The sequence below is a fragment of the Morone saxatilis genome, unplaced genomic scaffold (genome assembly GCF_004916995.1).
Source record: "Morone saxatilis isolate NCDOM2014 unplaced genomic scaffold, NCSU_SB_2.0 Contig6, whole genome shotgun sequence".
Taxonomy (NCBI): Eukaryota; Metazoa; Chordata; class Actinopteri; family Moronidae; genus Morone; species Morone saxatilis.
Window position 1 is genome coordinate 11073479 of NW_023340206.1, and position 14716 is coordinate 11088194.

The 14716-nt window shown below is 39.3% G+C and overlaps 1 protein-coding gene across 1 annotated transcript in view; it reads right to left on the reverse strand.

Moving 5' to 3' along the window:
* Positions 1-12341, reverse strand: part of col5a2b (collagen, type V, alpha 2b) — a 27578-nt gene extending 15237 nt beyond the window's left edge. The window contains exons 1-2 of the mRNA XM_035677895.1: positions 12107-12341; positions 531-749 (exon numbers count right to left, since the gene is read on the reverse strand). Of these exons, the coding sequence (XP_035533788.1) occupies positions 531-749; positions 12107-12200 (313 nt within the window). The 5' untranslated portion in view covers positions 12201-12341. The remainder of the gene's footprint in view (positions 1-530; positions 750-12106) is intronic.
* Positions 12342-14716: the final 2375 nt, after the last annotated feature.

A 14716-nucleotide genomic window follows, 5' to 3' on the forward strand; every position in this document is an offset into this window, starting at 1 on the left:
TGATGTTTATTTAGTAAATTATGGTCCCATTTAGAGTAAAATAGACGATAAAACAGGGTATGCTTTAGGGTGTGGCTACCTCTGCTTGCCAGGACTTTAACGTAATAAATATGGTAGAATTTTTCTACTATTATGGTAAAAGAATATTAGTGCTGTGAGTTTCAATCCATAGTCTACTGAATAAATATACATTTTTACTATCAAAAGAAACAGTTTTGCCAATTTAATGCTATGAAGGTGGTTTTCTGTGCAATTTACAGTGTGTGATATAAAAAAAAATTATTCCATTTATACATTTATACATTTAATAAATGTATAAATAAAGGTATTGCCATGAGATACACAGTGTTTTACTGTTACAGAAACTGTATTTAACCTATTTAGAGTTTAGAGTCTTTTACTGTCATGGTTTCACCATAAAATCAGTTTTGACAGAGTACCTCTGGGTACTGGTATACTGAATTCCTGGTGCTCGTATCAGTTCAATTGTTAACCGTACCCAACCCTAAAGATTAACCCATGACATTTACCTGTTGTGGGGTCTGTGTTGGGAGTTGATGTTGCAGATGCAGTCAAGCACACAGGGCAACACTCGCCCTCTGGGGTCACAGTTTTCACACAGTCGCCGAGGTCCTCACACACCACGTCTTCACACACTGCGGTCCCCATATCGCACACACAAATCTGACACGGCTCTGGGTTCCACATGTCATTGTTGCTGTAGACTTTTCCATTTACTGTGCAGGTATCTTTGCGAAATAGAAGTGTAGGGAAATTAAATTAGTATCTGGGGTGGGTTGTAATGTTTGTAATGTTGTAATTTTTACCTGAAATCCAACAGTCAAAAATTGAAGGAAAAATTTAACATTTTACGCTTTTTCAGTTTCTTGCCAAGAGTTATGAGAATAGTGATACCACGGTACATGTGTGTATGCTAAATATGAAGTTACCAATTACTTTAGAGGTGTTTTGGACATATTTTGTTATCTTTGGACAGAGCCAGACTAGCATGTTCTGCCTATTCCCAGCCTTTATGCTAAGCTAAGCTTACCAGCTGCTGGCTGAAGCTTTATAGTTAGCATACAGACGTTAGAGTGGCACTGATCTTCTCATTAATTCTTGGCAAAAAAGCGTGTAAGCACATTACCCAAAAGGTCAAACATGCTTAAATTTCATGCCAGCAATTCTTCTAAAAAGGTAAAAGTAGTCCTATCCTTCAAAGCCCCTATGTGTAGATTCTTTGTGATTATAGCATCCTCCAAATTATTCTCATGGTTTGTAGAAAGACGGTACAATACTGAGGTTGTCATGCCATATCACTTTCTTTTAGACCACTGGGAGTCGCCAAAGTCACAAATAATAAAATCCTACAAATACGGGCTTTAAAGAAAGAAACCATTCATTTAAATTCTTTAAGCATCAATTGGTGCTGAAATAGAAAGCAATTCATAATAAGTGCAAAGACAAATAAATGTGGCAACTACCACCATAAAAAAGTGCATATAAAATGCAATCAACAATATGACAGTGAACATGGCGAAGGAGGTAGCAATTTCCCAGAGGAATACACCGTATTTGGTAAATTACTTGCTCAACATTTTTTTGTGCGGCAGTAAAATTGGCAGGAGCTCCACCATCATTTTAAAAACTGAAATGGCTGTCAGCACAGATGAAACTCTTACCAGTGTTTTTGCTGCACAAAAGTTGGCTGAGAAGTGATCTTATCTGGCAAAAAGTTAAGTGTATTCCTTTTGCAAAACTGACAATACAGTCAAAGGGAAACTCCGAACACAATACTGTGAAATAAAAAATAAAAAAGTTGTGCGCACAGGAGGGAGCCTGAAGAGGAGGGCTTCAGGCTGGAAGACAAAGAGTGCCAGCAGTCCTGACAGAGGTGGGAAGATTGTCCGACTGCTGAGGTTGAGCAACACAAAACACTGCCAGAAATTAACCAGGATGCATCCTCAGATATATAGATATATATGTTTTATGCAGGTTACATTCCAGTTTACCAGTTTCAGTGTCAGGCCGCTGTTCTGCAGCCAAGCACACGGGGCAGCACTCGCCCTCTGGGATCTCTGTGGTCTCGCAGTCACCTACATCCTCACACACCAAGTCCTCACAAAACACCGTCCCCATTTCACATATACAGACTCGACATGGCTCTGGGTTCCATATCTGATTGTTGGAGTAGACTTTTCCATCCTCTGTACAGGAATCTTTGATGAAAAAGAACAGCAGCTGACGTCAGTACTCATTTCTCCAAGATTTACGGCAGTGATCTGCTTTTAGAGGTCCAATGCTTGTAGCTATACTATCAAGTGTGCAGTCAGTGTTCTGAGTTTCAAAGCTGCAATTGACTTGACTTTCTAATTCTTGTTTGTTTTGTTTATTTTTAACCCAAAAACTAGTCTCCCAAGAGTCCATTGATTGATTTTTTTATTGTTTTTTACAGTCAGGGCAGTCTGTTGGTCAGTTGGTCCACCACTGTCATACAGACTGAAATATCTCAGTAACTATTGGATGAAATGTTGTACAGCCTTTCGTAATCCCTAAAGAATTCAAACTAATGTCTTTGATGATCCCAAACTTTTCCTATATCTTGACCAGTGCGTCAAAGTTTGAACTCAACCAGTGAAACCAAATGACCAAAAACCTGCAAAACAAATGACGATCCCGTCAGCCTTAGCTGTACTACAAATGTTAGCATGCTAAAATAAGATGGTGAACATGATAATCATAATACCTCCTAATCATCAGAGTGTTATCATTGTAATGTTGGCATTAAGCTTAAAGCACCGCTGTGCCCAAGAACAGCCTAACAGAGCTGTTGTAGTCGGTTTAGGCGGCTAGTGGCCGTAGTTGGGGAAGGGAACAAAGGAGGAAGGTAGGCAATGTACTAAAGATGAACAATAAAGTCCATAGAAGGAGGAGGTCGGGGTGGAGCGATGGGTCAAACACATTAGTTGCCCCCAGGGGAGACTGCTGTTTGAAACCAAAAGTCAACATTTTTATTTTAACTAATGTAACTCACTTAACTTACATCACATATATATCATCATATCATATGCGACAGTTTAATCCTACGTTGATGCACTGTACTGACTGGAATCCATAGTAATTAATAAATGAGCAGTTTCAAAATTCACAGTGAGTATTCAGTGCACAAGTTGAGTGAAAGAAACTTAAAATATGCGCCAAATATAATATAATTCCTGTTAGGACAATGCCACAGTGGATACAGAGAAATGTGAGAAAATGAGACACCAAGACATAAAAATAATGGGATGAAACACAAAAGTTGAGAATAAATGGAAAAACTTTTGGGCTTTGGAGAGATGGATTTGAAAGAGGTGAGAACAATCTCCAAATGAGATTAGATTGGCGTTAAGAGGACAGTTGAATTGACAGTGTCATTGTCATTTAGCTCTATTATTTCACAGCAAAAATCACCACCTCTTGTGCAGCGATCTATTCAGAAAGAAGTAAGAGTCTCCTCTATTTTTAAACCTACATAAAAATCCACATAAATACACAGAAGGTGGATTTGTTAATGTGGATATTTACAGAACATACAGACCCACATGTAAATCTGCTCTGCCAAATATCAGGTTCAAAATGGTTCTTATTAAATATTTATTACCAGTTTTATTGTCCATGCTAGGAGGGTGTGGTGCTGCAGTCGAGCACACAGGGCAACACTCGCCCTCTGGGGCCTCGGCTGTTTGGCAGTGCCCGAGCTCTTCACACACCACTTCCTCACACACCACAGTCCCCGTGTCGCACATACAGATCCGACACGGCTCTGGGCTCCATATCTGATTGTGGGAGTAGGTCTTTCCATTTTCTGTGCAGGTATCTTCATGAAACAGAACAGCAACTGACATCAGTATTGTGGGTTGATTCCCCATGCAGTGATGGTGATGTCTGTACATCATTATGGGGTTTTCAATCATGAGACCGACAGCGAATATCATAATTTTCCTTAGCTATATTGTACAAACCCTCCAGTAAAAAAAACAGAAGAATAAGCTCACAGCTACTTTAAACCTTTGGTCAATCCCTAAGATATCTGGAGGTTTTGCAGAATCATGCACAGATCTACTATCATCTCCTCTTTCCTTACTATAATACAATGGCACTGTAACACCATAACTTAATTTAACAAAAGAAAAATGGTTGAAATTGCTTACACCGGAAACTTTAAGTAAAACAAACAACATTTTGGGAGTTAAAAAAACATTCTTGATCAAGTAACACTGATTTAATTTGGTTATTTTTATTTGTACTGTAACAAAAATAGCTAATAAAAAGTACTTAATCAAGAATGTTTCTATAAAATAGGAAACTAAGTGTCACTAATCTCTTTTTTAACCAAAAAAAACTGAGTTTGTGTCACTTAAAATGTTCAATGTAAGCAATTTCAACAATTTCTTTGAGTTATAATAACTAATCACAGTGTATGGAAAGTCTGCTCGCAATAACAGCTGGTCTATTTTAGCCCAGAATTGGTCTAAACGTCTTGCTCCAGTGGAGAGAAAAATCTATAAACACTCAAAAACCTGTAAACACAATAAAGGGAAAACTGGTCTCCTCAGCTTGGGGCCTGTGGTTGAAGGCAAACAGCTAAAGTCACACTGGAACCACAAGAGAATGACAGTCCGTGGTGCTCATGAGTCAACATTTGACCAGTGGCACCTTGACTTGGCGTCAGTTTCCAGCTAGAGCTGTGTTTCCTGTTTAAAGACAAACCTGTAGGTAGCGCTCGGTGGAAGCAGAAATTATCTTTCTAGGTTAGATAAACCTCAATGGACAAAGCTATCAAGAACCACATTCTTCAGCTTTCTTGCCTCTCGCAGTGGGCTTCATTCAAGAGTGTCTTCATTCTGAGTGTCCGCCTTGTTTCATTGATTTCAATGGAATCAGACCCAGTGACAGACTTTAATAACTATATAGATAAAGCCGTAATAGCTGGTGGTCTCATTTACTTAGGCCACACATTGGCCTTAAAATTAAACTGAGACTGTTTCATAACCAGTTAAAAACTTCTTGTAGCAAAAAAGGGAAACAAAATACCATGTGTGCTAACGCCATCTTAAACAATGCAGACTAATAATGACATATTTCATGTGTCTCTGACAAAACAAACCCATCTCCACTGCCCGTGTTGCTGTTTAAATCTGGTTCCCCTGTCATTGCTGCTTCACAGGGCACCACAGAGCAAGATAAAGGAACAAACTTTCCAATAAAAAAATAAATAATAAAGAGCAATATTAGATAGTATTCAGGGATTTTCTATGCATCCACTTTGGTTTTATTGCATAGTGTCTAACAAACGAAAGGATAGTTTAGGATAACTAAGGATAAAAACTATACAATAACACTAACTTCTGTTAAATACTGTTAAATGCAACATTTCAGGTCAGATTGACCTCATCTGGCATTAACTCCCTCGCTTCTCTGCTTCAGCAGCAGAAACAGCCTTACAAGATCTTAAAAGATATCCTGTATAATGAATGTCGATCCCCTCGCGGTCAAATCTTCACAGGGGGTCACAAGGCCTTNNTTGGAAAATATTCACAGTAGGCCTATATCTCAGTATTTGGTTCATTTCTTTGAAGAAAACTAAATGAAATTGTTATTTTTAAGCCATATTCAGTTTTATCACTTACTGATAAAAAAGCCCCGTCCTGCATTATAAAACCAAAGAGCTAATAGCATATTAGCCAAGCTTCAGGGAGAAAAAACACTGGAATTGTTAAAAAAGGAAGCCTACTTTGTATGTATGAGGGAATTTAATAAAAAGTTACTAAAAAGATCAGGAAAACTCATTTCTGATCAATATTCAGGAAATAATTGATGCAAATTGCTAATTTTACACAAACTTCCTGCAGTTATTGTGTTATCTGGGTTCATTGTGCAGTTGATCTGTATGTTATTATAATGAATTGAATATAATATAGAATATGCATAAAATAGGTCAGGCGACATCAGTTTACACGATGATAGAAAATGGATCCCTTAAGGAAAAAGGTCCCATTGCAGACCTGAATCTGATTTGGACCACATATGAGAGGGGCCCAAATCAGAATGTGATTTGCTCTGTTCACACTGCAAAACTCAGATCTGAGTCACATTGGCCTGCAGTCTGAAGACGGCCTTAAAAGCCTTAAAAGATGTTTAATCTGGCAGCACAAGCAACAGCAGATCCCTGAAACTCCCTACTGTCAGAAAAACCCCATAATGATGTGTCACACCAACTGAAAGGAAACTGAAGGTGTTGAGTACAACCAGTGTTCCCTGTAGGAGGGAATGAAGGTACAGTCATTTACCTGCTTTAGTGTCTGTACTGTGAGTTGGTGCTGCAGTCGAGCACACAGGGCAACACTCGCCCTCTGGAGTCACAGCCGTCTGGCAGTCACTGAGCTCCTCACACACCTCGTCCTCACACACTACAGTCCCCATGTCACACACACAGACTCGACATGACTCTGGGCTCCATATCTGATAGTTGGAGTAGACCTTTCCGTTTTCTGTACAGCTGTCTGAGTCAAGCAGAGCAGCAATGAGCATCTGGGACCAGAGGTGCATGTATATTTACACCTGTTTAAAGTACTCCATGAAACATCTTCTGCGTGTAGGAGACATTAGTAGGTATTAGTAGAGTAAATTAAAAAAATTATGAATAAAACATTGCAATTTATTGAAGGGCATGACCTAAACATAGTCATTTAAAGGTACTATTTGGTTTAATTTGTTTCATTAATGCATCTAAGAAACACTTTGAATCTGAATCTTGAATATTAAAATTAGATTTCCAAGCTTTTAAAAACAAAACATGATTAAAAAAGCATTTAATTAAACATAAACTAAACCCCACACCTTCCAACAAGACAATGTAACTGCACTTTCCACCTTTGTCCAGTAGGCTGCACCCATTGCTAAGCAATGCAATATAAACTGGCCTTCATGCATGAATTGATCCACTCACACTGCAAAATCAGTCAGGTACTAAATGCCCTCTGCTTGAATCAAAGACCTAGCACCCTCTGAGCGTTTTAAGAGTCAGTCTTTCTAACCATCTTGCATTAACTCAATCAGGGTTAATCCAAGCACCAAAAACCTCCACAACGCTTTGCTGGAAATCACCCAAAACCCACGATCCCTAGCTTAGGCCACTGGGGATACACCGCGAAGGCAGTGAAAACCAGCTTTACATTCAATGCAAGAGATAAAAGCATCTCTGTGTAGGCCTGTGAATTTGTGCTCCAAATCTGAAGGAGACAGAGAGCTCACAGCAGGGATCATAACTGACAGTGGTAGAGGAAGTATTCAGATCCTTTGAATAAATACCACACTGGAAACACATTTTATTACCCATAGAAGTCCCTGAAATGTTCATAAAGAAAAGTAAAGTAGTGTTTTATCTGTAAAATCTTATTATGTAAAGTAACTGTAAGCTGTAGGTGCCACTACCGTTGAACTGTAGTGGAGTAGAAGTACAAAGTACCACCTCAAAATGGTACTTAAATAAAGTAAGATAAGTAAGCAAACTATCAACGTCACTACACTTTAGAGTTCACAAGGTAAGTATTGTTTTCACTGTGATGATCCTCAGACTGCAAAGACGTAAAATTAAAAAAAGGTATATATTATACTGAAGGCCAATAAACTCGACTGCTCCCAACCTGAAGGGGAAATTCCACAGATTGTGCACACCAGAGTTTACTGTACTACTCAATAATAAACTGGGGGTATAAGGTTTTAAAGATGTTACATTTATCAGCTTCATAAAGAGGCTTGTCTGAGTTGCATTATGGGAAGTGTAGTATCCAGCTGATTTTGGAGTTTAACCCATACTAGAGACTAAAAGTGAGGATATCTCTCTTCAGTTTGACCCTCCCTTTTTCTTATCTGTCTCTCACAACTCGCCAAGCTTTACTTTACTTTGTTCAATGGATTTAGTTAACAAGACAACACAAAAACAAACAATAATACAATAATATTACCATAAAAGTGAATGACAAGCAACAGATCATTCATGAGTTCACGACTGATCCCCGTCTCGTGCATAATGTTTCAGTCATGTCTGTGTTAATAGATTATGTGCACTGATATAAATTAGAGTAAAAATACAACCAGAATGGGCAGAATACATTTTAGATAAATCTACCCTCACAGGTGCACTGACAGCTCATTGATCTGAAGGGGAAAACAAAACTGTGGACACAAATATCACTCTCAGAATTAGACATCATCGAGCACCGACAGACACTTTTAGGCAAATTGCCACCGAGCTGCACTTCAGCAAGGCGCCTCGACTACTGAGGCAGTTAGTGACTAGACTGTGGTTGAACTTGACAGCTCCTGGCTGTAAATGGGTCTATAAATCCGTCTGTATGCAAGTGTGTAATCATTTTTGCACCAGCAGACGAGACCTATAGTTTTCATGTTAGCACATCAAACTGTTGTTATCTAGAGGTATGCAAAAATGTGCCTATGGAATCCTATAATTGTTTTTGAGGAAAATAGAACAAAAAAAAGGAAAAAGTGAATGATTTTGAGGTGCAGTAAATGACATCAGCATGCCTACCTAATTTTTCAAACACATGGAGAAAAACATGTTCAAAAGGGGATTAGTATTCCCTTTTGGCACATTTGTATCTTACTTTGAGGAAAATAAGGTTTAAAGGCATGATTATTTGCAGTTTACATGGGATGTGTTTGGATTTTCTTTAATAATCTGTACCCTGCTGGTTACATATTAAAACACTGAACCCTCTGTCTCTGCTTAAAAAAAAGAAAGTATCAGAATAAAGTGCAAAACTTAAGAGAAGGAGGGGAAAAAAAGCAAAAATGGCCACCTGCTACGAACTCTGCGAGCATATTTTAATCCAGGCAGTTTAGTGACGTCCTAAGTACTAATTATGTGGTGGAGCCTCTCCCCGCGAGAGAGGCCCGCTTTCAAAAGCAGGAGTTATTTCGGTGGAAACCGCAGTGGATGTATTATACGTTGGGCTTGGGTAGAACTTATGGCTGGCCTTTATTTGGGAGAGCAGAGAGGTGCCACACCCGGAGAACCCTCCTGCAATGAAAAACCTGCTTCGCCCCGAGGAGCAGCTCGCAGGCTGCAGCATGTAGGAAAAATCAATGAGCTGGAGGTTTATTCTACAGTTGTAACCTACAGACTCCTGCGATCAGAAAACTATATTTTAAAGGCATTTAAATGTGATTATAGCCTGGATATACAGCATGAGAGCAATTATCATGACTAACTGTGGGCTTCTTTTTAAGTGGAAACTGTCCGTGCAGCTCTCTGACCTTGTGGTTTGCAGACGCCTAAACCTCCTCCTAAACTCAGGTTTATTATTAAACAATATTCAGCCCACACACACCTTAGGGCCAGTGGTTCCCAACCTGGGGGTTGGGACTCCTTGAGGGGTCCCTAGATAAATCGGAGAGGTCACAAGATGATTAATTTGCATTTTTCGTCTTCTTTATTGTATCTGTCCCTAAGGTTTTGCAGACAGATAACTAAGGTAATCACGCATGAGTTTAAAACAACACTGATTTATGTTATATTTTTTTCTCTTTCTGTTAACAATAAAGCTTAAATTAGATGTTATTTTTGCTGTTTTCAGATGAAATACTTGATACTTTTACCCCCTCAGGCCTCAATCCTTCAAACGAAACTGTAAGAAACATTATATTTGTTATGTCCATGCTAAAACCATAAGGGTCACAGAAAACATGCTTCAGTTTAAACGGTCACAACTAAGTAACCCCTCAAAATCTTGAGAGATACAAATAAACGTAAGCTTACTGATGTTAGTTCCTCCCATTTAAAGTCTAGGCTCTCTCACTCAAACAAACACACACATTCACACACACCAAGCCAAGATCAGCACACTAAAATCTTAAGTGGCCAGTCAACGTCTTAACAAGCTGACAGCCAGTATCATAAATCTCATTGCACACAACAACAGCTGACCTGGTTGTGAAACAGAGCATCTGAATTCAGCTCAAAGCACTTGAACTACACTTGCAATCAATGCAGCGTCTGCTGTAATTAATTAATCTCCTGTACCAATCCTATGTTGCCTATTGGTTCCCAAACTGAGAGCTTTTTCCTGAATATTTGCCTTTTTCTTATGAATTACTGGATAGTTTTCAAACTTCTATTTCAACAGCTAATATATTGATGTTAAAGAAACACACATTTGCTTTCGAGAGTAAGATGACTAGATTGATTCCCCTCTTGCGTCTGCACGATAAATATAAAGCTAGCAGCCGATTACCGTAGCTTAGCACAAATACTGGAAACAGGGGGAAACTGCTAGCCGTAACAGTAAAGAGAGAATGTGACTGCAGTAAGAAACAGACCACCGGTAAAACAAAGTGTTGTTTTTTCACTTTGGTTTTGTACGTCTTGTGTCTGTGCTTCAGTTTTCAGCTAACGGCTGCTGGTTGAAGCTTCATACATGCTACACGGACATGAGGGTAGAGAGACATAATATCTAACCCCGTTACATCACGGACGTATTGCGTTAATTTCTGAGGCTGTGCACTAACGACGGGCCAGGATACAAGAGGCATCCCACACATAGTTAAAAGCATGTAGCTCATATTGGTCAGTGGGTAGATCCCCTCTTGTATAACACTTTATTCACTGTGTCATGTAGGCTATAACACATAAGCAGATCATGAAGGCTGGAAGAGTCTTAACAGCCTTCAAATTACCTTTGAGGTAAAAAAAAAACTTTAATTAACCCAAAGCTCAAACTTCTCTTTTTAGTGCTGTTTTTGATCTTGACTGATTTTGAGAGAAACACCTGTCAGTCCACAGCTGGAGAGCATGCCTTTACTGAGCATTAGTGTCACATATTCATTCCCAGAAACAGCGCCTGTGTTTCTCATGATCTTAAAGTAAAATCTTTCTTCTTTTGCAGCTTCAGTGGAGGTGAACTTGGATGGAAGCGAATGAGGCATATTTTATATCCAGCATCCTCTCACTCTGGGTGTGTCTTGTCTGCCTTTGGCCCGAAGTCTGACCAAAATTAGTGGCCTGCTTTTGTCCATCCCATCCGCAAGGCCACATCATTATAGCCGTGGCACTCAAAACCCCGTCATTCAGCCTCGACCTCGCACTGAAATAGCCCAGCCAGCCCTGCGCATGCTTTAGTTTGTGCTGCAGCCTGGAGGGGGGGGGAAAGATATTTTTGACCTGAGATTACATCGACTGGGACATTTCATTTTTGAAAAAGCCACATCTCCATTTTTTAAGAAATCGTCTTCATTTTGAAGATTTTGTCTCAGCAGTGTGATGCCAGTTTACCCACAATACCCTTTTCTTCCAAGAGATTGGAGCTTGCTATCACTTTCTCCACCTGTAATTAATTCCTGAAAGGTTTGCAGCTTTCACCAGATATTTTGTGTCAGGAACGCACTCTTAATCATCACTTTGTGGCTCCACAAACAGGAAAATGGTGTCTCATTAAGGCATAATAAGCCTTTCTGGTCTAGGTTGTGGGTGTGATTTGAACCTTTAGTTCCCAAACCACAAGGCCAGTGTGGTCCGGTTGCTGGGAGGCAGAGCAGCCCGGTTTCACTTATTAACTAAAAAAGCAGGAAATCTGAAAAGAGATGAGAAACTTCCCCAAACCACTTCCTAGATTTTGAAAAAAAAACACACACATCATAAACCAACAAGATAATGGGAAAAACAAACACAACTATAAAAAGCATGTCATGTTTTTATAGGGCTTGGATCATGAATCATTAGAAGACAGCAAATCTGGAGGAAACATTGTTGTCAAGAGTTAAACATAAAACAAACAGACATTGTAGAAAAAGTAACTTTTTAAGTGTTTTCTAACCTTAAAGTTTACATATTAGCATTGGACAGGTGTTTTTTTTAGCACAGAAGCTCACAGAAGCACAAAAACAGAATATTGACTTGATATCAGTAAACTAAAGCATTTTATGACCCTTTTGTGTTCCACTTTTGCATAAACCTGTCAGCAACTGACACATTATCAGGCATCAGCACAAGAAAACCAATCAGAGGACAGCAGGAGCGGTCATATTTGGGGCGGCTGCCACTCACCTTTCTTGGCATCTTCTTGGCAGGTCACGGCGATCACCTGAGCCAAGGTGATGAGCAGGCAGACGGTAATCCTAGAGAGTAACGAGGGGCCCATGTCTGCATGCCAGACATGCAGCGTCCTCACACACAGCTGCTGCTAGACAGACAAGGAAGTCAGAAGAGAGCCCAACCCCGAGCTACAGCATCCAGACTGAAAAAATCCAAATATCCCTGAGTGGAACAGGCTCCTGGATGAGCGATCACTGCAAACTGAAACAAGCTCCCTCTTTACCCCCTCCACCTCCCTCCTTCTCTCTCTCTCTCCTCCTCCTCTATCATCATTTTTTCTTGCTTCATTTCAAAGCCAACCTCCTCCTTGCGCTCTTGCGGATGCCTTGAAAGATGTCGCTAATTAGAGGCTGCATTAAATTTGTCCAACTGAAAGGACTGATGAAAGAAGATGGGATGGATGATGTTGTTGGAAAAAAAAAGACTTTTGAAAGCTCAAGTTTTTCAGGATACCCACATGTAGGACTCACTGTTACTGTTCAAGAATGATGTCTCCTTGACATAAACAACCAGATGTTTCATATCTTGATGATTCAAGAACCATCACAAAATGCCATCATTTTTTCTGCTGTACCAATTGAAGTTTTCTTCTTCTTTCTGGAGTGTATTGGAATATTATACATATATAATGATATATATAGTTATATCTGTGATATTTTCTATGTCTGCTGCTGGGAAAAAGATTTTTTTTACTGTTTTTAAACTCTGTAATTGTTTCCACCCAGTTTTAGAAATGAAAGCTAGGTGAAAGTCTCTATTGAGCGAAGTTTTTATGGCCCGCGTTTTGGTTGAGTCTCAAAGCACTCATCGACTCCGTTTCCTGCAGCATAACAGAGCTGAGAACTCTGATGAACCCACCAAAACAGCTGCTTCCTGGTCAATGTAGTCAGATATTTCACTGGAGACCAAAACAGAGCTAAAAGAAGAGTAAATATTGGATCCTCCAGCCACCTGAAACATGGGCCGTCAAATAGATGCTAATGTTGCTATATAGTGTCCACTGGATGTATAAATCAAAATCAACAAACGCTGGATTAACCTCAAGAATACAATTCATTTGTTTGTTTTTTGTTTGTTTGTTTATTGGGATTTTTGCAGGGATATTCAATACTTGAGATAAAGGAACAGAAACATGTTTTTTCATAAAGATGTGGACAAACAAACTGTTTTCCTAATTTTCACATTTTTGGATTTCCAGCTATATTTAAAAGAAAAATATTTGCAGAATTAGCTTTGCTGTTACGATAGCAGTATTTACAAGTATAGATACTGGCTCATTTTACTGGTTTAGTACACGGTTCAGCCCTAGTAAACAGGACCCTGCTTCCAAGCGGACATACATATAAACCCCTAATCTGCACAACTATAAAATAAACACAGATACGAATGTGTCCAAACAAAATAATGCCTTCGGTTTACTTCTCTATCTACCTGAAATTTAACTTGCTGACCTAAATCTGTGCGCTCCAGCTTGAGCGGTTTACAATGTGCATGTTACATTCATCTGATGTGTTTTCCAGTGCGACACTCTGCCAAGTCGGTGCGTCAAGCAGATCGTCAGTCCCTGAGGTGATGTCCCAGTGGTAGCGAGCAAAACAAACATCACAACTCCTTTTTCTGCCATTTCCACTAGTAATTCCTACACAGAATATTCTTACTGCTACAAGGCTCTTGAATTGAGTTATCGAAGCCTTTATAAAGTCACATTTCTGTGCGTGGATGAGGTGGATTTCACTTGTTTCCAATGCTGAATAACTTGGGTCAGGAAGTGTTTAAGGTGCTTGAGGAACAGGCTGATTTTCCATTAAGAGCCACAGGGGACAGAGACTGAAGCAGATGGGAAGACAGTTCCTCTATCAGATGAGAGCTAAGCTTCTGTAGATTAATGCATCGTGATGAACTGGTGGTTAGAGAAGATATTCTTCAAAACAAAGGTCACAAGTTTCGACCCCTGAAGCAGACGTTTTTTGGTCTATTTCTGCGATACTGAGCATTAGACTGATTTAAAGCTGCAGTACTTTATGTCAGAGCTGTATTACTTCAAGCTGGTCTAAAAACTGAACCTGGACTCTGTTCAGTCTTGGCCGCTGTTTTAATTTTCCCTGTTTTTTTTGCACCTGGTTCACTTTTTCTAATAATCTGTCACAGCTGCTGTGAACAACTGACTGAGACAACCATCTTTGCATTGAGCTGTAAAACACACTGATGAACTGCATCAGTACGGAAGTCCTGTGTTTTTGTAAAGACTTGTACACTATTTGTCACCTCTTTTACATTCAGTCAACGGTGGTCAACATTCAAATAAGTATCCTTCTTTATTGCAGTTTGAAGTTGTTCACTGCAAAAAAGGAATGTCAAGAAAGTAAAACTTCTGGGAAATTATCCTTTTTTTGCAGTTTTGTAGATTTGTTTTGCATTAAAAGAATATTAAGAATATATATCTAACGTTGTCATAAAAAGATATCACAGCATTTCCTTTTCTTTATTTTAAGAGTAAGACCACCAGAGAAAGTCGTCTTAAACAAGCAGCTGTTTAGTTTTTCTTTGTTTTAATAAAAAATT